This window comes from Drosophila yakuba, chromosome 2L (genome assembly GCF_016746365.2).
Source record: "Drosophila yakuba strain Tai18E2 chromosome 2L, Prin_Dyak_Tai18E2_2.1, whole genome shotgun sequence".
In the NCBI taxonomy this organism is placed as follows: Eukaryota; Metazoa; Arthropoda; class Insecta; order Diptera; family Drosophilidae; genus Drosophila; species Drosophila yakuba.
The window spans coordinates 8,758,699-8,781,894 of record NC_052527.2 but is presented as its reverse complement, the minus strand read 5'-3'; the positions used below and the strand labels follow the sequence as shown (position 1 = coordinate 8,781,894).

Sequence of the window (23,196 nt, the reverse complement as noted above, 5' to 3'; positions counted from 1 at the left end):
ATTTTGATTATAATTTTAAAGTATATTTTTAAAATTTTGTTTTTGTATGGCAGTCGATAAATAACATTGAAATTGAAAAACAGATTTTCAAATTTTCAGAGTTAACAAATTTTGACAGCCAGTTAGGCTGATATCGATAGGCGCCAAACAGACACCTGGCGATAGTTGGGGCTTCTTTTTGTTTGGATTGGATGGCGAGCAGTTTCGAGCGAGAGATCAGTTGGACTTTTGCGACGGGGCGATACGCTTGTTTGTTTCGCCGCTCCACTGCGCGTTGGCAAATGTTTGCCTAACTCTCGATTCCGATTCCGATTCCCAGTGGACTCGTAAGTGCCATTGAATTATTCGTCTGCCGCTCGAGCGCAGTCGAATCAGAAGCGGCGTGGAATGTGTGGAGTCAATCAGGGGGGAATTAGATGCAAATTTGATTGGGCAAATGGGTGGAACCGATCAATTATGTGCGCATATACAATAAACTGTGGTGTTTGTGTGCCCAAACACAGCCAAATGCGGAACATTATCAGTTTACCCACGGGTGTCGCAATCTCCGCGTCCGTTCACCGACCACTGACCTACGATCCACCTGCCGCCGTCGACGCAACAAGTGTCCGCATCCGTAAACGAATATTTATAGTCTCTAGGGTATGCGTTAATTAATCGCATATGTCAAAAACGCTGAGCTGTTATTACAATTAGTACTGCAATATTTTGTCCGATTTCCCCAAGTGGCGCGTTTCGCTAAGCGTTATTTTTCGTTACCTTCCGCCAAGCACTTGGCGCCGATCCGATCCCCTCGAATCCACTGATACCCCATACCCCTCATGCACCAGCATTATCTGACGGCTAATTTTCCCCCGATAAGCGGAATATAAATTGAAGTGCTTTTTATTTATGTCCGCAGTACAAACGGCGAAATCGAGGCAAAAAAAAGGCCGGTACTCAAATTACGATTGCGTTGGGTAGGCAACGAGGGTCAGGGGTCTTCAATTTCGACATATATCTATCTACAAACATTTCTACAGTCCCACTTGCCTAAGTTTGATATTTTGCGACTGAGAAACGTATAAATATACACTTATTGTTGTTGCTTAAAGAAATTGGCCACAAAAAATATGTCAAAAATATATATTAAGCTTAACTTTAACTTTGGGTTCAGTTTAGGGACGTTGGACTGTAGCTTACAAGTGTGCTTGAATGGCATTGCTGTAATTTGAAGTCTGCATATTTAAGCACTGTAGTTTGTTCACTTAGACCCCGGGGTTAAGGTAATCTGTGGCAATAGACAGTGGGCCCTGTAGCTGGTTGAACTGTCAAAAATTTCACTACTAAGGTCAAAGTTACATGGCCGGCCATAAAAAGATTAATGCTTCTTAAAAGCTAATTTAAGTAGCAATAAAACGCGTTTTAATAGCTAGTAAAGGTATTAAAGAATCATAATGCTTAAGTGTGCATATGGCAAAATTCTAAAGATATACTAAGTCACCATACTAATGAATCAATGATAGTTATGACGGTCTTCAAGTTTGTAATTTGCAGCGAGAACACTTTGTAATTATTCTGCTCTCTTGTTGGGAAATCCAATTATGTTGCAATTTTAAATGATCGTGCATGGGGACTTGCAACTACGTAGCTACCTGTCGAAATTAGTAGACTAGCTGGCGACAAAGTTTTTATGGCTTTCATCCAATCACAATCGAATTACTCCTCAAGTGCATAATAGGATTAGCGTACGATTAAACCTGTTCAGCCCGTAGAAGTGGATGAATAATGGGGGATTTAGAATGTTCAAGTGCCCGAATCGGATGTTCCACCGTAGGAGCACATGAATGATGCATGGATAGGCAAAGGCTTGGACTCCCACACGGACTTTGCCGCCGTTGGTGCCACTCGTGTGATTCACGATGCTCATGTCGCAAGGCTTTTTTGGCCGAATTCACCATGACTATCTTATCCGAAAAAGATTGAAATTTAATTAGAGTTATCAATTTCAATGGGGTTTAGGCCACGCCACATTAATCCGGCTAACCGAGTACTCGGCCCAGTCTTTGCCAATCACCGCATGGGACCAGAGGATATCCGGACAACCCACTGGCCACGTAATCAATCATTTTATGGACTAATAGCCGACAGTCATCAGAAACATGCACAAGGCCATTAAAAACAAATCCAGTAAGTAAGTGTGGGAAAATGGAAAATTCCGCTAATACGATTTTGATAATTATTACTCAGGGCTGCTCTGCGGACTTAAGAACTCCAAGGCGGATCTGACGACAGCTAAGTTTATACTATATTATGGGTAAGAGCTATTACTATTTTTAATATATGGAACTAAAATTACACTTTCTTCTAAAAACAATAATGAAATATATATTTAAGAATTTACCTATAGTTTTATCTTTTTCCCACAGACCCACGGTGGCAGATAGCGATATCTATGACCTAACCGATTTCCAGAGTCTTTTGGAGGACGAGCACTTGGATTTGGGCAAGAACACCGTGCTGTATTTGCACGGCTACTTGGAAGATCCGGATGTGGAGAGCATTCACGTCATAGCCGAGGCCTATCTGGAGCGAAAGGATACCAATCTTATTGTCCTGGACTGGGGTGAACTGGCCGATGGCAACTACATGTTCGATGCCTTCCCCAACCTCAAGCAGCTGGGCCCAGAGCTGGCCAAGGTCCTGCTCAAAATGTTTGACCATGGCCTGGACATTGAGAAGTTCCACATTGTCGGTCACTCGATGGGCGGCCAGCTGGCAGGAGTCCTCGGGCGGGAGATTACTAAACGCACCAAGGGAGTTAGAAAACTGAAAAGGTGAGAGAGGCGGGGTTTTAATTATCTGCACAAATTATTATTTATGCCAACGAGAGCTATTGATTTTTTAATTAGAAATTATTTAGTCATGCTTGGTTTGTTTTCCATCCTTGTTACTGGCAATTTGACGACGTCAAAATAATATTTAAAAATTCATTTAGAAGTCCAAAGTTCAATACATTTGTATTGCAGAAAAGAATTATTTTAAGAAACCTAAACCCACGTATTCATAATATAGATTTTTGTTTTTAATGTATTAGTGTTCTTCAATATTGTAAACAATAGATTTAATACTTCTCTAATGTTGTTTTCTAGAATTTCCGCTTTGGATCCCGCATTTCCGCTCTTCTATCCGGGCACGCACCTGTCTGCCAGTGATGCGGAGTTCGTCGATGTGATACACACGGACGCCTGGCTGTACGGAGCTCCGACGAGCACGGGCACGGCGGATTTCTGGCCAAATGGAGGTTACAGTCTGCAGCCGGGCTGTCCCAAGCGGAACTACAAGATGCTCAGCGACAATGATTTGTCCAGCCATCGGCGGAGCTGGTGGTTCTGGGCCGAGAGTGTGTCGGATCGGTATCCCATTGGATTCGATGCTGTGCCCGCCAAGAAATGGTCGGACTTTAAGCAAAACAAAATAGTGGAGAATTGCCCGCCCGTGGTGATGGGTCATCATTGTCCCACGACGTAAGTTCCGATGCATTATATGCATATCGCAGAATGTAGTTTCATCATTTGAAATTGTGATTTTCAGAATTCATGGCGACTTTTACTTACAAACCAACGGACATACACCTTTTGCTCGAGGCAAGGAGGGCACTGTGTACGTTGACCCCAAGGATCTGCTGGGAAATACTCGCAGTATCACCTGTGACTGCCCATCGGAGAAAACGAATTAAATAGACCATCTACAATTGCACTGTGTACATTATGAAATGTATCTAAATTAATGTTCTTTATATGACGCCTTACACCACATTTTGCTTTACGAGAAAAATATACTTAAATTTTGTTGTTGAATGCATGTTTTTATATTATCGTTTGGTATTTATACATTCTTTGAAATGATATTTAATATTCGATTTTGTCAATATGTTAAGTTTCTGTTACTATTAATTATTAAACGGACATTTTCAAATAATTTTAATCTGGTTGCTGGTTCCGCATTTGCAGTTCATTTCGGAACCAGTAGCAGTTCGGAGGTTTGATATCGATAGGTCACTCACTCATCGAGTTGTAAGCGTATGCTACCGATAACACAGCCTTGCGACAACTAAAAATATTGACAACAAAACGAAATTCGACGGATCAAAATGAAGATAAAACTAATAGATTCGGTGGTGCGCAGCTTTAAGGTGGCCAAGATCTTCAGGGAGAACACGGACAAAATTAACGCCATCGATTTTGCGCCCAACGGCGAGCATCTAATATCCTGCAGCGAAGATGACCAGATCGTGATCTACGACTGCGAAAAGGGGACGCAGTCGCGCACGGTGAACTCGAAGAAGTATGGAGTGGATTTAATCCACTTTACGCACGCCAACAACACGGCCATCCACAGCTCCACCAAAGTGGACGACACCATTCGCTATCTCAGCCTGCACGACAACAAGTATCTACGCTACTTCCCCGGCCACACCAAGAAGGTAATCTCGCTGTGCATTTCTCCCGTGGAGGACACTTTTCTCTCCGGCTCTCTGGACAAGACGCTGCGGCTGTGGGACCTACGATCGCCCAACTGCCAGGGATTGATGCATCTCTCTGGACGCCCCATTGCCGCCTACGATCCCGAGGGCTTGATCTTCGCCGCCGGCGTCAACTCGGAAAGCATAAAATTGTACGACCTACGGTCTTTTGACAAAGGTCCCTTTGTCACATTTAAACTTAATCAGGAGAAGGAATGCGACTGGACTGGCCTTAAGTTCTCACGTGACGGCAAAACCATCCTGATCAGCACGAATGGATCGGTCATCCGGCTGGTAGATGCCTTCCATGGCACTCCGCTGCAAACGTTCACCGGCTATCCAAACAACAAGGGCATTGCCATCGAGGCGAGCTTCAGCCCAGACTCGCAGTTTATCTTCTCTGGCAGCACCGATGGACGTGTGCACATCTGGAACGCCGACACGGGGAACAAGGTGTCCGTGCTAAATGGGGACCACCCGGGACCGGTGCAGTGTGTGCAGTTCAATCCGAAGTATATGATGCTGGCCTCCGCCTGCACCAACATGGCTTTTTGGCTGCCCACATCCGAGGAGGGCTTGTAGGCAATGATTCCCGCTTGCGTAGCTTATAAGATTAAAGTTTAATTTATAAATAATAAACAAACGTAACTTAAACAGAGGCCTCGGATTCCTTGGGCTGGTCCTTGTGACGGTCGTATACTTTTCGTATGCTGTTCAGGAGTTGGCCAAGATTGTGACCCATTTTGGCACTAATGCCGAGCACGGGATTTTGCAGTCGACGTTGAAGTTCTTCAAAGTTGCTTTGGCCCTCTTCCACGTCCAGCTTATTGGCCACCACCAATTGCGGGCGACTCGCCAGACGTCCGCCAAACTGGCGCAGCTCGTGCATCAGCTGCTCATAGTGCGCCCACGGCTCTGGCGCACTGGCATCCAATACGAACAGCAGCAAGGTGCAGCGCTCGGCGTGCTTTAGGAACTGTATGCCCAGACCCTTATTGCGATGAGCATCGGGCACAAGTCCGGGAAGGTCGGCAATGGTGAGCTGGACATGGTCATCGTACTGAACGGTTCCCAAGTGAGGACGCAGTGTGGTGAAGGCGTAGGGAGCCACCTTTGGCTTGGCCCTTGTTAAGGCATTCAGCAGCGTGCTTTTGCCGGCGTTGGGATAACCAATCAGACCCACATCCGCCATGCTGCGCAATTCCAAGGTGTACGATAGGTCTTCACCCCTAGGTCCGTACTCGCTTACTTTGGGACTTGTTTCCTTGTCCGTGGTAAAGAAGCGGTTGCCCTTGCCACCGGCTCCGCCTCGAGCGGCCACAAACATAAGATTTGCCTGTCCCAGATCCCCGACAATTTGACCTTGGGCATTCCTGATGACCGTCCCGATTGGAACTTTAATCACATAGTGCTTGGCGTTCTTGCCATGGCAATCCTTAGAGCTGCCCGGCTCTCCTTCTTCCGCTTTCAGAATACTCCCCACGTGGTTAAAATTGCGCACATCGTTTGAAGCCTGGAAGACCACATGGCCGCCGTGGCCACCGTCTCCGCCATCTGGACCGGCCCTCTCATTGCACCATAGTTGCAGGAAGGACACACACCCGTCTCCACCCTTTCCGCCGACGGCTCGGATCCTCTTGGAATCAGAGAAGTACTGCGCCTGGAAAAGGGGACAGAAAAATGTGACATTAGTTATGTAAATTTCAATGCAAGCTGAAGATCATGCCTCCTTTCGGGTCGACTTCGCCTTCTTTGGACGCAGCGCAGATGCCACCTGACAGTAGTTGGCTATGAGACCAATAGGTTTCACATTTCTGGATATATCCAATGAAAATCGCGCTAAAAAAGATTTGCCGGTAGAGAATAGCATTGCTGAAGTCTTGTGAGCATGGGCATGGTCAGAAAAACATCTGTGTAAAAGGGTCGCAAGATGAAGTGAAATTAAATAGAAATTTATTATAATAATAATAGTAAAAGGTATTTAGATGTATTTTTAGAGAGGGTAACAAATCTTTTTAATATTTAAAATATATTCAATCCCCTGTCTACGCCTATAGTAAATCACCTGCTGATACATAAACATATCGAGGGGACTATCGAAAGGTATCGAACCAGCTGGAAATTATGTTTTTGTTCTCGAGGGGAACGAGAAGCTTTCAACAGTTAAGAAAGATGTCTATTAAAGGAGCACTCATTGATCTCAGTGGCACCTTGCATGTGGAAGATGAACCTACTCCAAATGCTGTGGAGGCATTGAAAAGGTGCGATGACAGTAAACCCAAATATTTGTAATTACATTTATAATTGTCGTGAAGATTGCGTGATTCTGGAGTACTGGTAAAATTCGTAACAAATACCACGAAGGATTCAAAGGCCACTCTTCACGAACGGCTCTGCAGGATTGGCTTCCAACTGGACCCCTCTGAGATCTACAGCTCCTTGAGCGCCGCGGTGTCATACGTGGAAAATGAGAAACTGAATCCGTACTATATTCTGTCTGAGGATGCCCGACAGGACTTTCCTCCGGAGGACACTAGGCGCTATAAGGATTCAGTTGTAATCGGTCTTGCACCCAAGGCCTTCAACTATGACCAGCTAAACGAGGCTTTTAAGTGAGAAACCGAACAAGGATAATATTATATTATCTTAATTAACGATTATGTTTTTAATAGCGTTCTGTTGGAGAACAAGAATCACAAACTGGTGGCTGTGCATCAGGGTAAGTACTACAAACGAGCCGACGGTCTAGCCTTGGGTCCAGGGTGCTTTGTCAAGGGTCTGGAATTCGCTACAGGACGAACCGCCAAAGTGATTGGTAAGCCCAATCCTTATTTCTTTGAAGGAGCTCTGGCTGGACTGGATCCAGCCTCCTGCGTTATGATTGGAGATGTAAGTAATGCAAGGAATACATTTTAAAAACTTAACCAATTTCTGGTTCCCAGGATGCCAATGACGATATTGTGGGCGCCATGAGCGTGGGCATACAGGGAATTCTCGTCAAGACCGGCAAATATTTGCCAGATGTTAAGCCATCGCCGCCGCCAACAGCGTTGGTGGAAAACTTTGCCGAGGCTGTCGATTGGATAATACAGAAAAATCATTCTTAGACTTATTTGTTTTTGAAATTATTTTTATCACGTTTAAAACATAGATAAAGACGATTTTTTAATTTAAAATAGTTACTTAATAGGACTTTACTGATAATAGTAAGGTTTAGATATAATTAAATGCTCAAAATAAGTTCAGTTTTGATTATAAAGTATGTGAAAAACAATAAAGGACCCATTTTTAAAGTGTGAACTATCCATATTATCCTGTACCATTTTTGAACGAGTTACAGATTCAGCCAAACACAGAAAGTATTTAATTTAATTGTATAAATGCTTTTATTTTATAAATAGCCGTAAAAATTCATCTGAAATGCTGTTTAAAACAGATCAACGGATTAAGATTAAGCATAGTTGTGTATCAAAACTGTGAGTAATTGAAGGTCTTGCCGCTTGCAAATTTGTTATGCTTTTAAGACAGTTTCGACTGAGCGAATTTGCTGGCCAACTGGACAATTTCGTCCACCTTCTCGAAGTTTGTGCCCGATGCCTGGGCGGATTCCGGCTTGCCACCACCCTTGCCGCCCAGCGTAGCGGAAACATGCTGTACCCACTCGTTGGCCTTCAGGCCCTTTTCCACGGCACTTTTCGGCACCGAGCTCAGACAGAAGATCTTCTTGGAGTCCGCATCCACAGACAAAAACATGGCGGCAGCGTCGGGCAGCTGGCTGCGCACTTGCTTCAGTGCGGCATCCAGTGCCTTGGTGTTGTTGAAGGCTTCCAGCTGCTCGACCAACACGGTGGCATTGGGATTGGCCTCGCACAGAGCCTTGGCGCGCTCCACAACCGTGACCGAGACGGCGGCACGCAGGGCACGTTCCTTGTCGTCCAGAGTTTTCTTCAAGCCCTTCAGCAGGTTGCGCATCTCATCCTTTTTCACGTAGGGAATCGTGGCATGCGAGATCTGTTCAGTCAGCTCAACAATCTCCTTGACATGCGACTTGGAGTCTTTGCCAGACTTATCGGTATCGATGGTGGCTTTGAGCCGGATGATTTCTTGTTCAAAAGCTTCAGATTTCTTCAGTGCCTTAAGCGCTTCGGGTCCTGTAAGAGCCACAATGCGTCGGATACCCTTGGCAATGGCCTCTTCGCTGCTGATAACGAAATCCATGATGTGACCCGAGCGCCTCAAATGGGTGCCGCCACAAAACTCGACGGAGGTTTGTTCGCCGGCTTCAGAATCGGGATTCTGTTCCAGCTCATCTACAGACACTCCGAAAGAGATTACCCTGACGGGATCCGGATAAACTTCGTCAAAGACAGATCGCAGGCCTCGAATCTTCTTGGCCAGGGCCAACTTCGACTCCTTTGCGTAGATCGGCACATTCTTGTAGACCATCTCCTTAGTCAGCTGCTCCGTCTTAGACACCTGCTCGATGGTCATTGCTCCCTTGCTGTTGAAGTCAAAGCGAAGCTTCTCTGGCACTACCAAAGAACCTTTCTGCTCGGTGTCCTTACCCAAAACTTGCAGCAAGCAATGGTTGAGGGCATGGGTGGCTGAGTGGTTTTTCATGGTCAGCCAGCGACGCTCCACGTCGATGTGCAGTTCCAACTCATCTCCCACCTTTAGTGTGCCCTCTACAACGCCAATGTGGAGAATGTAGCCTCCTCGGTTGTAGACGCGGTCCACAAGGAATTCGTTCGCCTCGTCATTGACTTTAACCAGAGCACCTTGGTCGTAGATTTGACCACCGCTCTCGGCATAGAAATTTGTCTTGTCCAGAACGATGCCCGCCTTCTGTCCGCTGGTGATCTCGTTCACAAACTGGTTTTCGAAACGCAGGGCAACAATCTTGCTATTGCACACACCGTAGTTGTAGGCGGAGTCGCGTTCGTCAGACACAGCCTCGTACTTGTACTTGAAGGTGTCGTTAGTGGGTGGCACACCTTGCTCCTGCAACTGCGAAATGGCGTGCACATCCAGATTGATCTCCTCGATCTTGCTAGCACCTTTGCCCTGCGAAAGCACATATGAATTATGCTTAGCTGCCTCGTAGCCATCCATATCGATTTTCAAGGATTTTTCCTCTGCCATAAGCTGGGTAAGATCGACTGGGAAGCCGTAGGTATCGTACAGCCGCCAAGCAACATCTCCGGGAATGGTAGTCTGGTTACCCAATTTTTCGATAGTGCGGTTCAGCAAGTTGCGTCCGCGCGTTAAGGTCTTAAGGAACTGCAACTCTTCTTCGTTGATGATATCAATGATATGTTGCGGATCTTTTTTCACCTCTGGGAAGGCATCACCAAGCAGATCAACCACTGTGTTCACCAGGGTGGCGAAGAAACCGGGTTTGGCATTTAACTTCTCCGTGGCATATCTGAGGGAAAATAATATAAAGATTATCAGGACCTGATAATAATACCATTATACATATAATATTCAAAATACCAATATGGTATAATGTATGTATGGTGTAATTCTAAGTTCTCTTACCGCACAGCGCGACGAAGGATGCGTCGCAGCACATAACCTCGGCCAGTGTTATCTGGAGTGCCGCCATCAGCCAAAGCAATGGTGATTGTGCGGGCGTGATCGGCAAGCACACGATAGGCCATGTCAATGCCATCCACATCGTCGGCACCCACACGACCCTGGTAAGCTGGGGCACCAGTGCCCGCCTGGATGGCATCGAAGAGTGGCACAAACAGATCGGTATCGTAGTTGGATCGCTTATTCTGAATGACAGACACGAGACGCTCGAATCCCATGCCGCAATCGATGTGCTTCTTGGGCAGTTGCTTCAAGCTGCCATCGGACTCTCGGTTGTACTGGATGAACACAAGATTCCAGATCTCCAGGACATCGGGATCGTCCATGTTGACCAGCTCCGGGACGCTGCGTCCGCCGATCCGGTCAAAGTGCAGTTCGGAGCATGGTCCGCAGGGACCAGTCTCACCCATCTCCCAGAAGTTGTCCTTCATGCTACCAGGAAGGATGTGCTCCGGCTTCAGGCCCAAGTCCAGCCACATTTGCTTGCACTCCAGATCGGGCTCCAGACCGCTGGCCTCGTCACCACCAAAATAAGTCACATACAGACGATCCTTGGGCAGGGACAGCCGCTGCGTGAGGAACTCCCAGGCCCAGGAGCAGATCTCCTTCTTGAAGTAGTCCCCGAAAGACCAGTTTCCCAGCATCTCGAAGAAGGTGTGGTGATAGACATCCTTGCCCACATCGTCCAGATCATTGTGCTTGCCACCGGCACGAATGCACTTCTGCGTGTTGGCCACGCGCACCCACTTGGACATCTCGCTGTTGGGATCGGCGGTGCCCAGAAAAATGGGCTTAAACTGATTCATGCCGGCGTTGGCGAACAGCAGCGTGGGATCGTCCAGCGGAATCGTGCTGGACGAGTGAACATAGATGTGCTTCTGCTCCTTGAAGAAGTCCAGATAGGCGTTGCGCACCTCCTTGGCGGTGAGTAACTTCATTTTGCTGGTTCTGCAAAGGACAAATGATGAGCGTACTCGACATAAAACGTTGCCACGCGACAATTGGGGCTCCCTAACCCCTGAAAACGAACAAAAATCGGAGCAGTGAAAGTGCACTCTGCACACTACGTGACAAAGTTACACAATTTGGGAGCAAATCGGATTAGAAAAACCTTTGTTTGTTAAATTTTTTTGTATACATGTACAGCCCGGACTGGCAGTCAACCAAAACAAGTTATGTATTACTCACGTTTTGAACAGTAAGTGCAAATGCAAACAATTTCGTCAGCCGACTGCAGCAACGTGTGAGATTGGCCCCTTTGCGATAGACAATGCGGCAAACTAAGTGGGTTATCGATTAATTTAGGGATGGCAAAATGAGCCTAAATGACAGTTTTTTTTTTTATATTTTTGATATTTAAATATTAATTTCAAATGCTTAATTTACATTAATTGCACTTTAGAACCGTATAGATATTCGTTTTTTTGTATTAACAAAATGTTGTGCTTCCATACTTCTGCTTCATTAAAAAATAACAAATATTACAAAATGCATTTAGAATAAATTCTGAAATGCGCCTCTATTTCAGCTAAGTTAAAAATGTGCAACAATTAAAAGTCCATTCGTTGTGGCAAATGTTCCTGTTCCAGCTGGTGCTCGATCTCCCTCATGCGCAGCATAAGTTTAAAGTTCTGCTTTTCCTCCTGGCCTGTAAGGAACATGGTTAGCAAAGCCTGCAGGCCGATTATGGTTCCCAAGGCCGGGACAATGGGGCGTGTAAATTTTCGCCACAACAGAAACACCTCCCTTGGACTTTCCGTAATCGAGGGAATGCGGTACGTGTAGCAGCGGGTTGCGAACATAAATGCGGCGAATGGGGCCAGAATCGTGGGATAGACGATGCCCAGACTTGTCTGAAAGGCAGCACTGCGCACCTGGATGCACACCGGGCACTCGCCCAGTGGATTTAGTAGAATGGGCCGCTGAATGAAGAACTTGTGCGCCAGCATGGTGAATATGGCAGGAACGGCGACAATCGGCAGGTAACTGGACAAGCGACCATGTCCTCCGAGTCGCAGCTTTGTACGATAATGATTATTTATATAGGCGCCCGTTCCCGCAGCCAACGCACTCAGAATTCCGGGCGTGTAGCGCAACGACCACCTACAAGACAATATTTGGATTAGTTGTTAGGTAAGCAGCATCTTTGGAAGGCTTCATGCACTCACACATCGCCGATTTTGTCCCAGGCAGTTATAATCTTCCATTGGTATTTAAGAGCCTGATCCTCTGTTATGACAACCGCGTCCTTGGGCAGTTCACCGGGCTTGGCGCGGGATAATGCCATTTTTTTCTAAATATCAAAATATTTGGTTCACAGCGAACCAAAAAGAAAACAGCTGCTTATGTTAAAGTGTTGTATAGTGCCCGAACCGGCGTAAGAATGCTGAATACAGTGGGTATTGGAAAAAAAAAATAAGTGCAATAAAATATTATGATAAATAATACATTTTGTATTTCATTTGTTCAAGTCTTACATGTAATAAATGATATCAAAAATAAATTGCCTTTTTAATAAACACTATATCTTATCAGTGTTTCACTGTGAAATAGTTGTTGCTGTACCAGTGCTGTAAAATAGACGAATCAGTGTGGCGTGCTGTTTTATATCAGAGGCGAATTGAAATGTACTACCGTAATTGTTGCGGGTTTGTTTAAAATGCCGCACAAGCGTAGAAACCGAGTCCATGCGAACCAAAGGAATTCCACAACGCGACGCGTTCCTTTGTCCCAACTTCCGTCTGCACCGCCGAATGTGCTCGTCGAGTCCTGCAACGGGCTTGATGCGGAGATCCGCTCGCCGGGCAGTCCGATGGTCAAAGGAGGCGCAATGACCACCGGGAGAAACTTCGCGGCGAACAAGTTAGCCGTGCCCCAATACAATACCACCGTGCGCAAGCAGAACGAGGTCCAGATCATATCCAACATTAAGCTGGATACGAAACTTCATACAGAAGCTAGGTCGTCCATCGCACCAAAGGTTAATTTAATGCTTTGAATTATGTAGACTGTCTTTTAAAAGCCTGTGCTGAAACCACCCCAAAGGTCACCCAGAAGATGAACTTCGCGCCAAATAAAGCAGTATTCAAGGATCTGGTGCCACTCAACGTCAACGATTCTCTGCTGGTGCCGCACAAAAACAAGACCGATGCTCCAAAGACCAAGACATCGAAAGAATCCGAGACAAGGAAGACCAAAGGCGAGCCCCAGCTAGCCGAATATGCGGAGAAGGTAGATCCCATTGTCATGGAAGTAAAGGAACCTACACTCCGCTTGGATTGGGTACCAGAACCGTTTGATTTTTTCGGCGCATATAGGAGAACATACAATTAGAGTTACATTTTATTTATAAATATATCCGAGTCGCACAGTACACAGCTTTGTTAACCGATGAAGTTCATGACCACCAGATGCAGAATCACATGAGCGAAGATAAAGTCGGCGAATCCGCGTTCCGGCGAAATACCGGCAAACACGCTCTTGTTCTGGGGATTGGCCTGCAGGCGTAGGCACACTGCCAGGACGAAACAGCTGACGGTGCTGATGAACCCGGATAGAAAGGAGTTGAACGGGAAGGTTCCCACCAGGCAGCAGTAAACAAACTGGATGATGCCGGTGAGCAGAATGTAGCCCAGGTAGATGTCCACCAGCTTCAGTTTCTTGGGTGTGTTCTGCACGTAGTCATTGTAGAACTTGGAAATGACGCTCGACAGCTCAACCATGTTTCTATTTATTGTGAAATTTGCCCGGAAATTAAAGGATAAAGGCGATTTTTTACAAATTAGCCGCAGACACGTCACAAATTGGGAGAGAACTCAAAAGTAGGACCGTTCGTCTAATTTGAAAATAATACTGAAAGCGTTATCGGTGAAGGCTCAAGTACTGTGGACACTTAAGATATGAAATTTTAATAAAGAATACAAATTTAATAATAATTGTTTTATTTTGGTTAACAATTAATTATTTTTTGATTGGTTTGTATTTCTATTAGCCAAAGATTCTATGTATTAATATTGTCATGTTGAATAATGTTAAAAGGTATAAACTAATTTGAACAAAGTAATACAAATTTAAAATATTATTTATTTTTATAAGCTTTTATTAATTCTAAGCAATTTTCACTGTACCGCGAAATCAGCAAATTAATCGATAGATACGGAAAATCAACCTCGATTGTTATGTTTTGCTTTGCATCTTCAGTGCTTGTTTTGTGGTGAGAGGCGATTGTTATTGCGTGTTGATTTCGAAGAAATTACTAACGTATGTATTTAAAACACCACAAAAGGATATCATGTGCGTTGCAACGTTAAAATAAATAGTCGCTATCAATTGAGCAACAGTGATGCACCGTCTTATCAAACTTCTTTTTTTTTATGAACACAACATGATTCATTGCTGATGTTTTCTCTGTTCGATTCCGCAGACCGGGAATAGATAATTGCCAGAGCCTCCTCCCACCACGCACCCCAAATTCTGTAATTAATGAACTTTTTAAATTGATTGGCTCTGCGCATTGATAAACCAGCGTTGTGACCTTCGCAGGAGCACCCATTTCATTGCCAGTGTCAAGCGGGAAAAAATCAATGGAGGACTTGACACCACTGACCAACCTTCAACAGGTAGGGCAGTCACACACATCTGGTCATCAAATTGCGCATGCTAATTTGGTTTATTTTGATTTCGAATCGAACATCTGTTAATTATGTTTTTCTTTCAGTTTTAGTTCCAACATTATCATTTTTTTAACTGCCCAAAAGACGCGTTCCTACAACTTCGTAAAGTCAAGCGAGATACACGTTTGAGATACATCTTATTTCCGATATAGTCAGTGTAAGTGAAAAAGATATAGTTATGTATCTCTGTAATGTCGCACTTTGTTGTGCAAGTCTGTGATGCAAGATAAAACGAAAATAAGTTCGTAATGCTTTGTTTGCTTTCTTTATTGCTCTCAAATAAAGATTTCTAGACATAAGTCGGTTGCTTGTCTGGATTTAGGTAGACTTTACGATATAAGCCCTGTTAATTCCTCGCTAAGAAAATAGCACACATTCTATGGCCATGTAGTACTTAGTCCTCTAAAAAATAATGTTTGTATATATGCACAAGCTCATTTCAATTATGAAACTTATTTTTTTTGTTCAAGCTAGTCTTAAAATGAGGCAATCATACTAATGAATGCATGTAACCTTAATTTTTTATACAGCCAGAATGATACAAACATATTATGTTAACCTTTGATTATGTTTTGTATTTGTTAACACTTTCATATCACACTTTTTTGCGGAAACTTTCTCGCCCTGAATGTCCATTCAGAAGTATTAAATATCAAAATAATGCATAATATTGCAGTAATTCCGTCTGCTGACTCAAGTCAATAATCTGAATATAATGGGTGGATATTTACCGTCTGGGGATACACATTATATAATTGTGATTTATGGTATGCTCACTGGCTTCGCAGGAGATATGCGGGTCTTATCTGCTCGTATGGATTGTTTTTCGCGACTTGTTGGTGTTTTCGACTTTAAAGCTATACTCTAGTGGACTGGCCAATTTGATATCGACTTCCGAAGCAGCCGTAATCAGACTCATATGCAAAGTAATGAAATGATCATATTAAGCGTACTTTGAGTCAAGTCCAAGGCTAGCTTTGACTATCAGCATGGTCGAAATTTTCCACACCGCCCGGCACGCGTTTACTGTCCATTATGCGACGCACTATCTGCACCTCCTATTGTTATAAGCGTGGAAAACTGAGTCAGCGGAAAATTTCCGAGTCGAAAAGCGGGCGTCTCAAGTTGCACTTTCAGTGCGTTTCGTGCAGCCGGGGAGGACGCATCATACAGTCCAATACTCTTAGTTAATTACCTACCACTGTTTCCAGATTCCCGAGGGTGCGCCGCGCAAGAAAAAGATGACGGAACGCCAGCCGTTGCTCTTCAACAGCGATGCCTCTGACTACGAGGGCAGTCGAGGATCGGCGGCACGACCTGTGCGCAGCTCTCCGCCGGACAACACCCTTGTCAACGTGCACAGCGAGGACAGCTTAGCAGGTGAGTTTGTCCGCAGGTCAAAAATCTTTAGTTTACTTAAGTAAACTTAAATATTATTGCGACAAGAAACTTATAATTCTTTCGCTTTTTCCCCGTGAGTGCACGCAGCAGCCTCTGGGTCGGGTGATGATGAAATTGGATCGACGGATAAGGCCACTTACAACCCCACCCACCATCGCGACTTGGAGCATCCGACGTCCAACTTCGACACCCTGGTTCATCTGCTGAAGGGCAACATTGGCACGGGCATTCTGGCAATGCCGGATGCCTTTAAGAACGCCGGACTTTATGTGGGACTTTTTGGCACCATGATCATGGGAGCTATCTGCACCCACTGCATGCATATGCTGGTCAACTGCTCCCACGAGCTGTGCCGGAGATTCCAGCAGCCATCCTTAGACTTTTCGGAGGTGGCATACTGCAGTTTTGAGTCAGGACCTCTGGGTCTAAGGCGATACTCCATGTTGGCTCGACGGATCGTTACCACGTTCTTGTTTATCACGCAAATTGGGTTCTGCTGCGTCTACTTCCTCTTTGTGGCGTTGAATATTAAGGACGTTATGGATCACTACTACAAGATGCCTGTGCAGATTTACCTGCTTATAATGCTTGGACCCATGATTTTGTTGAATCTGGTACGCAATCTAAAGTATTTGACGCCAGTTTCGCTGGTCGCCGCCCTGCTCACAGTTGCCGGACTGGCCATTACCTTCTCGTACATGCTGGTGGATCTACCGGATGTGCACACGGTCAAGCCGGTGGCCACTTGGGCCACATTACCTTTGTACTTCGGAACCGCCATCTACGCGTTTGAGGGAATTGGTGTTGTCCTGCCGTTGGAGAACAACATGCGCACCCCCGAGGACTTTGGCGGCACCACAGGTGTCCTCAACACGGGCATGGTGATCGTGGCCTGCTTGTACACAGCAGTCGGATTTTTCGGCTACCTGAAGTACGGCGAACACGTGGAGGGCAGCATTACCCTAAATCTTCCACAGGGCGATACGTAAGTCATTAAACTTTCCATTGCTAATCGGTTTTAGTTGTATGAAAGAGGGATTTAATATTCCTCACATTGATCTAATCTTTTCTGGCTATTTGGAATAGCGTTGTTTCAAATATTGACAGATCCGATAATATAGCTTAGCTAAAACATATGAACTTAATTAATGACATGTAAAATAAGACAATTGTATGTTATTTGCAGACTGCATTCATTAGAATTTTTGACTCGTAAGACTAACTTCTAATTGCCCTCTTTTTTCACCGATTTAGACTGTCCCAGTTGGTGCGGATTTCAATGGCGGTGGCCATCTTCCTCTCGTATACGCTTCAGTTCTATGTGCCTGTAAACATCGTGGAGCCCTTTGTGCGAAGTCATTTCGATACAACGAGGGCCAAGGATCTGTCGGCCACTGTGTTGCGAGTCGTTCTGGTCACTTTTACCTGTACGTATAGATAGTACATATTCAAAATGTCCCAATCTTCATCGCATTTTCTTTAACAGTTTTGCTAGCCACCTGCATTCCCAACCTGGGCTCCATTATCTCGCTGGTAGGTGCCGTCAGCAGCTCAGCTTTGGCCCTTATTGCTCCACCCATAATTGAAGTTATTACATTCTACAACGTTGGCTATGGACGCTTCAATTGGATGCTATGGAAGGACGTTCTTATCCTGATCTTTGGGCTCGGTGGCTTCGTTTTTGGCACCTGGGCCAGCTTAGCTCAAATCCTGAACGACAGAACCCACTGAGTGCAATCGAAATGAGCAAAACAAAAACAGAACCTGGCTAGTTCTGGTTACAAATGTGTGCGAATTTATGACGAAGGCTTTATGTAGTTACTCTCAGACTACGAATATGTTTACCATTAGTTGTTTACCATTTACCAACTGGTATCTGTCCAGTCCAATGGCGGTGCTTTAGTATGATTAATTTATATTTATGGCAAATTAGTTGCATTTGTTTTGTTATTATCAGCCAGCTGCAATCGTACCAGACAATAACTAGCATTTTAAGTAGAAAGTTTTGCAACATTTGTTCAGTTGGTCAGTTGGATATTATTTCTGTGTTAACTCGAAGACCGCACAATGCCAAACGTGATTTTACGTAGTATTCTTAACTAAATTATTATTTAGCTTTTACTATGTAGTCTAGGTCGGGGCAGATCATTCCAAAGCAACTGCTAAGATTTTCCCAAAAACCGAAATTAGCTAACATTATCTGCATACTTTTATCGTTCGATTATTTGTAATTATATATATATATATATGTATACTCCTTACCGTACTGGTCCCTCAATGGGGACCTCCGATAAAGTTTTGTAAGTACATCAATTCGGTGTATCAACAAATGTTCTTTAATAGTTCAACCGGTAACAAAGACAATAATTAACATAACGTTTATAAAAATCAGTACCAAGAATGTTCTTTAGTATTCCTACCACAGGGCTTGAATGGTCACTGGAAATGGGATTCCATTGGAATTAGCCACTCTCAATGGACTCGAAGATAGCAAAATCAGTCCTTGATCAAAATCACTCCTAATCTGCTTGGTCAGGCGAGCGGGAGCCTGCTGGATGGGCTGCACTTCCTCTGCATCCGGATCGGGTGTAAAGTCTTGCGGCTCCTCATCGCTGGGTAGCTGCTCGACTGCATCGGTGGGCGGTGGTCCGTAGGTCAGATCCGGTGGTCCATAAGTCTGATCGGGCACTCCTTCCTCGAATGGCACCTCCGGCTTCAGTTCCTCGGCGGATGGATACGGTGCGGCCTGCTGTTTCTGTAGTTGTTTTGCCAGTCTCGCCGGCTGAGCTGAAACCGCTCCCAGTGCCAGGATCAAAACCAGCAAGGAACAGGATGACTTCACGTAGCTGCACATATTGGCTTCGACTATAAAGATACACGAGCTTATGAGGGAATCGTTGTTAATTGATTGATAACTTTGCTGTTCATTACCTGTCTTTTTATATGTTTTTCGGGAACTACGTGTATGGATTAATTAATTTTGGGTGGTTAAACGTGGTCGTGTGGTTAATGACTGGGTCATCGTTGGCCCTTGTGGTCATTTGGAGTCAATCGCCAATGTCACGTTGCAGGTACCCAAAACGGGAAATCAGTCAGCCCATTAATTTCAGTGTCAATGTTAAAGGCAAATTTTAAATAAGTTATGCAAAATTAGGTGGCATTATTAGGTATTGATACAAACTATGTAGAATTTGCTATATCACTAATTTCCGTGCACTGCGCCCTTAAAATTCCCAAGTTCTTTTTCCGCGAAGCAAGCGTATAAAAAGCGGCTGGCATTTGGTGCAAACGTGTTGTTTGAAAGGAGAGCAAGTTAGCACTCCCCTAGACAAGGATGGAACACATAAACGGTCGGCTAGGCACAAGACAAAGCCGGCCACAATTTTTTTTAATATTGAATTTAATAGAGAAAACATAAAATAAGTAACGTAAAAATATTAAAGTGCTTAAAGAAACCATGATGTTTATTATTCAATGGTTAAATGTTCTTTAACGTAATAGACACCATCTCAAACATATACATTATCTTTTATTCTGAAGCTCTACATGTCAAATGGTAAAAATAATCAGAGGTATAAAAACATATCAATTTAGTCTTGAACTTATCACTACGCGCTAGATATGCAAGCAATTGAATATTAATGATTGATGTAAGATCCTTCTCTTACAAAAAAATCCTGCTGTGATCTAAGGCCTGTTTAGCCATTTCTATGAGCTAAGAATTGGCTGAAGGTGGGATCTATACTCCTGGTAGAACTTGGCAGATAGGTAAAGAAGGTGCGACGAATCCTGGAACTGTTGACAAAGCGCAGGCTGTGCTGCGCCTGCCAGCAGAGACGGGATTGCTTCAGGATGATCTGAAGGACTTCCTCGCGAAACGACTTCTTAAACTTGTTCGACTTTTCCATGATCTCCTTGAAGAGTGCATACGGAATGGGATTTTGTTTGACTATCAGCGGATCTATATTGGTCAACAGCGGAATCAATTTCTTTTCCATCTCCGACAATTTACACATGTTGAGCCTGTATCTTTCGAATTCCGCATTGGTTTGTGGGCCATATCGCTTGCCAAATCTCCTACAAGCCCACTCCCGCACCTCCGGTATTTGGTGGCCATTGTGCAGGCTGGCCAGCACCAGTTTGGGATCGCGACGCAAGACCTCGAAGCCATCGCTTAGCATTTGGTCCATGAACTTGTCATCATCGGGATCGATTCGTTCGCGCTTGTAGACGAGGCGTTCACTGGAAACCTTGGGTGTCGGCGTAGTCGGCACCGCCAGCAAACTCTTCTCGAAGATTTTTCTTACACAACGGGCGACAGCTTCGTTGATGTGACTGCTCCTAATACCCAAAGCAACTCCTTGCCGCTGCTCGTGATTTTCGTCAGTGAGTGCATTCATCAAGGAGTTCCGAAGGACATCATGTGTGTCCAAATATTGCTTGCTGCCGATTTTAAAAATTTGTTCATAGTTGAAGGCGAAGGGCCTATGGTTTCCAGGTGCCGTAAAATATTTGGGTTTGACTTTGGAAACCTTATCCTTAGTCAGAACATTCTTTTTGCCATCCTCACCAGCACAGAGTCGCATCATCGCACCACTTCTGTCGTACAGACGCCCCCATTCTCCCTCGAGGAGAAGCACCTGGGGAGGAGTCTCCAAGCTGACATGCACCAATTCGTTGCAAGCAACACATCCGGTTTTTCGGAAAGGAGGCACACCAGGACTCCAGCCCTTGTCTCCGAACTTCAGAAGGTACTTGTCCACGTCGCAATTCAGGTGATAAGTTATCCTCTCCCTTGTCAGCTTTTTTAGTAGAGAAATTAAAATATAAAGACAAAAGTAATAAAACAAATATATAAATATTATTGTTAGTCCAACTTACCCGCTTTTCCGACCCTTCCAAGTCAATCATTTCCAAATAGCGTCGTCGCTGCTCCTGCAGAAACGCCTTTCGCTCCTGGGATCGAGTTTCCTCATGGAACTCGCACAGATCCCTCACTTCCTGTGCAGGATCAGGAGCAACCTCGTCTATGTGGTCGAACAGGTGGCACAGTTCGTAGTTGATGACTGCCTTGACTGTACGCTGGATGGGATGCAACTGAAAGTCGGCGAACCATCGATCCTCATCCACCTTCGGATCCCCCACTTCGTTGGGAATCTGAATCCTCAAGAGCGGGGATTCCGACAGATACTGCTTGGACCGACGAACAGTCTTGGGACGTGGTAGCTTCTGAAAGTAGGGTCTCGAACTCTTTTTCCTTTTGCGAAAAGACGATGATTTCTTTTGAGATGTCCGCGAGGAAAGAACTCTGCTCAGTGCTCTAAATGTAGCTGGGAGATCCGTAGGTCTTTCTTCATCTACCTTTTCTGGATGGCACGTAGAATTCGTACTCATGATGGTAGGCCGATCAGAACGATTCTTTAACTTCATTTATAGAACCCACAATTGCAACATAAAATACTAACCTGTTGATCTTCCATCGGTACTTTTGATTCGCCGGATAGATTTCCGTGTAGAGGTAGAACTTTATCTAGAGCTCGAAAAGTTGCGGGCAAATCCAGATAGGCGATGGCCGAGAGCAAGAGTTGTGCATTAACTGTGTACTTTCCGCAGGAACCGCCGGTGTCGTAGTGCTCCTGGAAGAGAAAGAAGAGAAAGGCCAGGTTCTGGCCACGACTGAGCCGCACAATTCTGACGAGCTCACGGTTCCTGACCAAAGGACTCAGTCCGAGGCGCAGCAGGCAATCCCGAACGGACCTGATATCGAATTGAAGTGCCATTCCCAGGTCATCTGCCGCCTGCATTTGATCGAGCGACAGACCACGATACCAACTAGCCACGGGTAGACCCAAATCAACCATGTTCCCAGCAAGTCGATAAATTCACAATGCAAACAAAGAACGAACAATTTAAGAAACTTTGTCAATTTTTGTGGTTGATGCAAATAACTAGAGTGAGGGAATTCAGAAATATTACTCAGTGCAGACCAGTCGATTATATAAGTTAAGAACACAAGTTCTTATGATCACATAATATAAATAATATAAATCAAGAAGACTGAGTACCCGTTCGTTAAGAAAACTATCTGACTGTTTATAACATTATTATCAAAGGCACATGCAGTTTGGGTATTTACATTTGGAACTTTATTATTAAAGTCGCATTTCAGTTTAGGATAGTTTCAAAACTAAATGATTTATGTTCAGGCCCATTGTTCAGCTTGGCAAGCAAAATAATGCTTTTCGGAACAACTCTCATCGATCATTTCTTTATCATAGACATACGCGCAATGTTGATGTACATTGGTCTGCTTTGACTTCCATTTTAAAAATGGAGCTTCCCTTCCGGTTAGTGTAGATGTGAAGATACCATCATCTTTTGGACGGCTATTCAAGTCCACCCAGTAGCGATAGTCGGGGGCTCCTTTAAAGATTTCATTCATCTCCTGCTCATCATGGATGTTCGCCAGGTGACCGCCTATTCGACGACACGAGTCGAATGCAGTATCCCAGGTCTGCTTACTTTTCGTTTCCAAGTAGAAGTACCTTGAGCCCACCTTCTTGAACCCTGTCAGATCTTTCTTCTTGGGCATATATAAGTTTTCCATGTTGTAGGATAAAATTTGTTGCTTTAGAGACAGAATATCAGCGTCCAATTGGTCTTGAAGGGCCTGCAATCGACTTTCTATGCGTTGTACCATGACATCAATTCTCCACGAAGTTCCATTTTGTCTTAAGGAATTGTAGTTGAACCAGTGCTGCTGGTGCTCTGCAATGTTGTCGATGGTATAATACGACGTTGCCGGTTTTGGAGGTGCAGCATTGTCTATGTCCGTATTAGCACCGACTTCCCAAAGGTTCCATAAAGCTAGAAGGCAGAACAAACTTGCGTACTTGTACATATTAAAGGCTTATAGTCTGTGAGACCAAATGTTCAATTCCACCTGGGGCCAACCCTTTTTCACACTTTTAAACGAGCTAATTAGCATTTAATGCTCGTCAACGATTCGATATAGTATAG

General features: G+C 44.6%; 12 protein-coding genes and 1 non-coding gene across 18 annotated transcripts; 6 read left to right on the top strand and 7 right to left on the bottom strand.

Annotated features, from left to right (window-relative positions):
- Positions 1 to 175: 175 nt before the first annotated feature.
- Positions 176 to 3,839, top strand: LOC6527707 (inactive pancreatic lipase-related protein 1). The gene is made up of 6 exons (XM_002088755.3): positions 176 to 326; positions 2,002 to 2,169; positions 2,230 to 2,296; positions 2,409 to 2,816; positions 3,132 to 3,506; positions 3,574 to 3,839. The coding sequence occupies exons 2-6, from the start codon at positions 2,142 to 2,144 to the stop codon at positions 3,716 to 3,718; spliced, it is 1,023 nt and encodes a 340-aa protein (XP_002088791.1). The 5' UTR covers positions 176 to 326; positions 2,002 to 2,141; the 3' UTR covers positions 3,719 to 3,839.
- Positions 3,840 to 4,057: 218 nt separating this feature from the next.
- LOC6527708 (WD repeat-containing protein 82) lies at positions 4,058 to 5,158 on the top strand. Its single transcript, XM_002088756.4, has one exon. It carries the CDS (start codon positions 4,133 to 4,135, stop codon positions 5,084 to 5,086), a length of 954 nt encoding a protein of 317 aa, XP_002088792.1. The 5' UTR covers positions 4,058 to 4,132; the 3' UTR covers positions 5,087 to 5,158.
- Positions 5,106 to 6,478, bottom strand: LOC6527709 (mitochondrial ribosome-associated GTPase 2). Its single transcript, XM_002088757.4, has 2 exons — positions 6,231 to 6,478; positions 5,106 to 6,164 (listed from the first exon to the last, which is right to left on the bottom strand). Exons 1-2 carry the CDS (start codon positions 6,372 to 6,374, stop codon positions 5,154 to 5,156), a joined length of 1,155 nt encoding a protein of 384 aa, XP_002088793.1. The 5' UTR covers positions 6,375 to 6,478; the 3' UTR covers positions 5,106 to 5,153.
- A 128-nt stretch (positions 6,479 to 6,606) lies between these two features.
- LOC6527710 (haloacid dehalogenase-like hydrolase domain-containing protein 2) lies at positions 6,607 to 7,811 on the top strand. The gene is made up of 4 exons (XM_002088758.4): positions 6,607 to 6,765; positions 6,820 to 7,116; positions 7,177 to 7,393; positions 7,447 to 7,811. The coding sequence occupies exons 1-4, from the start codon at positions 6,629 to 6,631 to the stop codon at positions 7,609 to 7,611; spliced, it is 816 nt and encodes a 271-aa protein (XP_002088794.2). The 5' UTR covers positions 6,607 to 6,628; the 3' UTR covers positions 7,612 to 7,811.
- Positions 7,812 to 7,866: 55 nt separating this feature from the next.
- On the bottom strand, positions 7,867 to 11,397 carry LOC6527711 (alanine--tRNA ligase, cytoplasmic). Its single transcript, XM_002088759.4, has 3 exons — positions 11,291 to 11,397; positions 10,046 to 11,050; positions 7,867 to 9,929 (listed from the first exon to the last, which is right to left on the bottom strand). Exons 2-3 carry the CDS (start codon positions 11,038 to 11,040, stop codon positions 8,024 to 8,026), a joined length of 2,901 nt encoding a protein of 966 aa, XP_002088795.1. The 5' UTR covers positions 11,041 to 11,050; positions 11,291 to 11,397; the 3' UTR covers positions 7,867 to 8,023.
- Positions 11,398 to 11,602: 205 nt separating this feature from the next.
- LOC6527712 lies at positions 11,603 to 12,473 on the bottom strand. Its single transcript, XM_002088760.4, has 2 exons — positions 12,271 to 12,473; positions 11,603 to 12,205 (listed from the first exon to the last, which is right to left on the bottom strand). The coding sequence occupies exons 1-2, from the start codon at positions 12,387 to 12,389 to the stop codon at positions 11,653 to 11,655; spliced, it is 672 nt and encodes a 223-aa protein (XP_002088796.1). The 5' UTR covers positions 12,390 to 12,473; the 3' UTR covers positions 11,603 to 11,652.
- Positions 12,474 to 12,672: 199 nt separating this feature from the next.
- Positions 12,673 to 13,499, top strand: LOC6527713. The gene is made up of 2 exons (XM_002088761.4): positions 12,673 to 13,082; positions 13,148 to 13,499. Exons 1-2 carry the CDS (start codon positions 12,762 to 12,764, stop codon positions 13,433 to 13,435), a joined length of 609 nt encoding a protein of 202 aa, XP_002088797.1. The 5' UTR covers positions 12,673 to 12,761; the 3' UTR covers positions 13,436 to 13,499.
- LOC6527714 (dolichyl-diphosphooligosaccharide--protein glycosyltransferase subunit DAD1) lies at positions 13,417 to 13,944 on the bottom strand. The gene has a single exon (XM_002088762.4). It carries the CDS (start codon positions 13,822 to 13,824, stop codon positions 13,486 to 13,488), a length of 339 nt encoding a protein of 112 aa, XP_002088798.1. The 5' UTR covers positions 13,825 to 13,944; the 3' UTR covers positions 13,417 to 13,485.
- A 315-nt stretch (positions 13,945 to 14,259) lies between these two features.
- On the top strand, positions 14,260 to 18,567 carry LOC6527715 (proton-coupled amino acid transporter-like protein CG1139). 5 transcript variants are annotated; one of them, XM_015198301.2, is made up of 7 exons: positions 14,260 to 14,362; positions 14,526 to 14,721; positions 14,820 to 14,932; positions 15,987 to 16,155; positions 16,255 to 17,161; positions 17,431 to 17,603; positions 17,663 to 18,567. In XM_015198301.2, exons 4-7 carry the CDS (start codon positions 16,017 to 16,019, stop codon positions 17,905 to 17,907), a joined length of 1,464 nt encoding a protein of 487 aa, XP_015053787.1. In that variant the 5' UTR covers positions 14,260 to 14,362; positions 14,526 to 14,721; positions 14,820 to 14,932; positions 15,987 to 16,016; the 3' UTR covers positions 17,908 to 18,567. The 5 variants fall into 5 exon arrangements, with proteins under 5 accessions (XP_015053787.1, XP_015053786.1, XP_015053784.1 ...); XM_039370703.1 differs by lacking the exon at positions 14,820 to 14,932 and having other exon boundaries at positions 14,268 to 14,362; positions 14,526 to 14,577; positions 14,645 to 14,721; XM_015198300.2 differs by lacking the exon at positions 14,820 to 14,932 and having other exon boundaries at positions 16,267 to 17,161.
- Positions 18,490 to 19,150, bottom strand: LOC6527716. Its single transcript, XM_039370704.1, has one exon. The coding sequence runs from the start codon at positions 19,028 to 19,030 to the stop codon at positions 18,593 to 18,595; it is 438 nt and encodes a 145-aa protein (XP_039226638.1). The 5' UTR covers positions 19,031 to 19,150; the 3' UTR covers positions 18,490 to 18,592.
- Positions 19,151 to 19,466: 316 nt separating this feature from the next.
- On the top strand, positions 19,467 to 19,564 carry LOC6527717. Its single transcript, XR_005560456.1, has one exon. It is a non-coding gene; the product is annotated as a U6atac minor spliceosomal RNA (small nuclear RNA).
- A 121-nt stretch (positions 19,565 to 19,685) lies between these two features.
- Positions 19,686 to 22,157, bottom strand: LOC6527718. Of its 2 annotated transcripts, XM_015197533.1 has the most exons (4): positions 21,934 to 22,024; positions 21,642 to 21,812; positions 21,058 to 21,594; positions 19,686 to 20,978 (listed from the first exon to the last, which is right to left on the bottom strand). In XM_015197533.1, exons 2-4 carry the CDS (start codon positions 21,654 to 21,656, stop codon positions 19,875 to 19,877), a joined length of 1,656 nt encoding a protein of 551 aa, XP_015053019.1. In that variant the 5' UTR covers positions 21,657 to 21,812; positions 21,934 to 22,024; the 3' UTR covers positions 19,686 to 19,874. The 2 variants fall into 2 exon arrangements, with proteins under 2 accessions (XP_015053019.1, XP_002088801.2); XM_002088765.3 differs by having other exon boundaries at positions 21,642 to 22,157.
- A 142-nt stretch (positions 22,158 to 22,299) lies between these two features.
- Positions 22,300 to 23,114, bottom strand: LOC6527719 (accessory gland protein Acp29AB). Its single transcript, XM_002088766.4, has one exon. The coding sequence runs from the start codon at positions 23,075 to 23,077 to the stop codon at positions 22,379 to 22,381; it is 699 nt and encodes a 232-aa protein (XP_002088802.1). The 5' UTR covers positions 23,078 to 23,114; the 3' UTR covers positions 22,300 to 22,378.
- Positions 23,115 to 23,196: the final 82 nt, after the last annotated feature.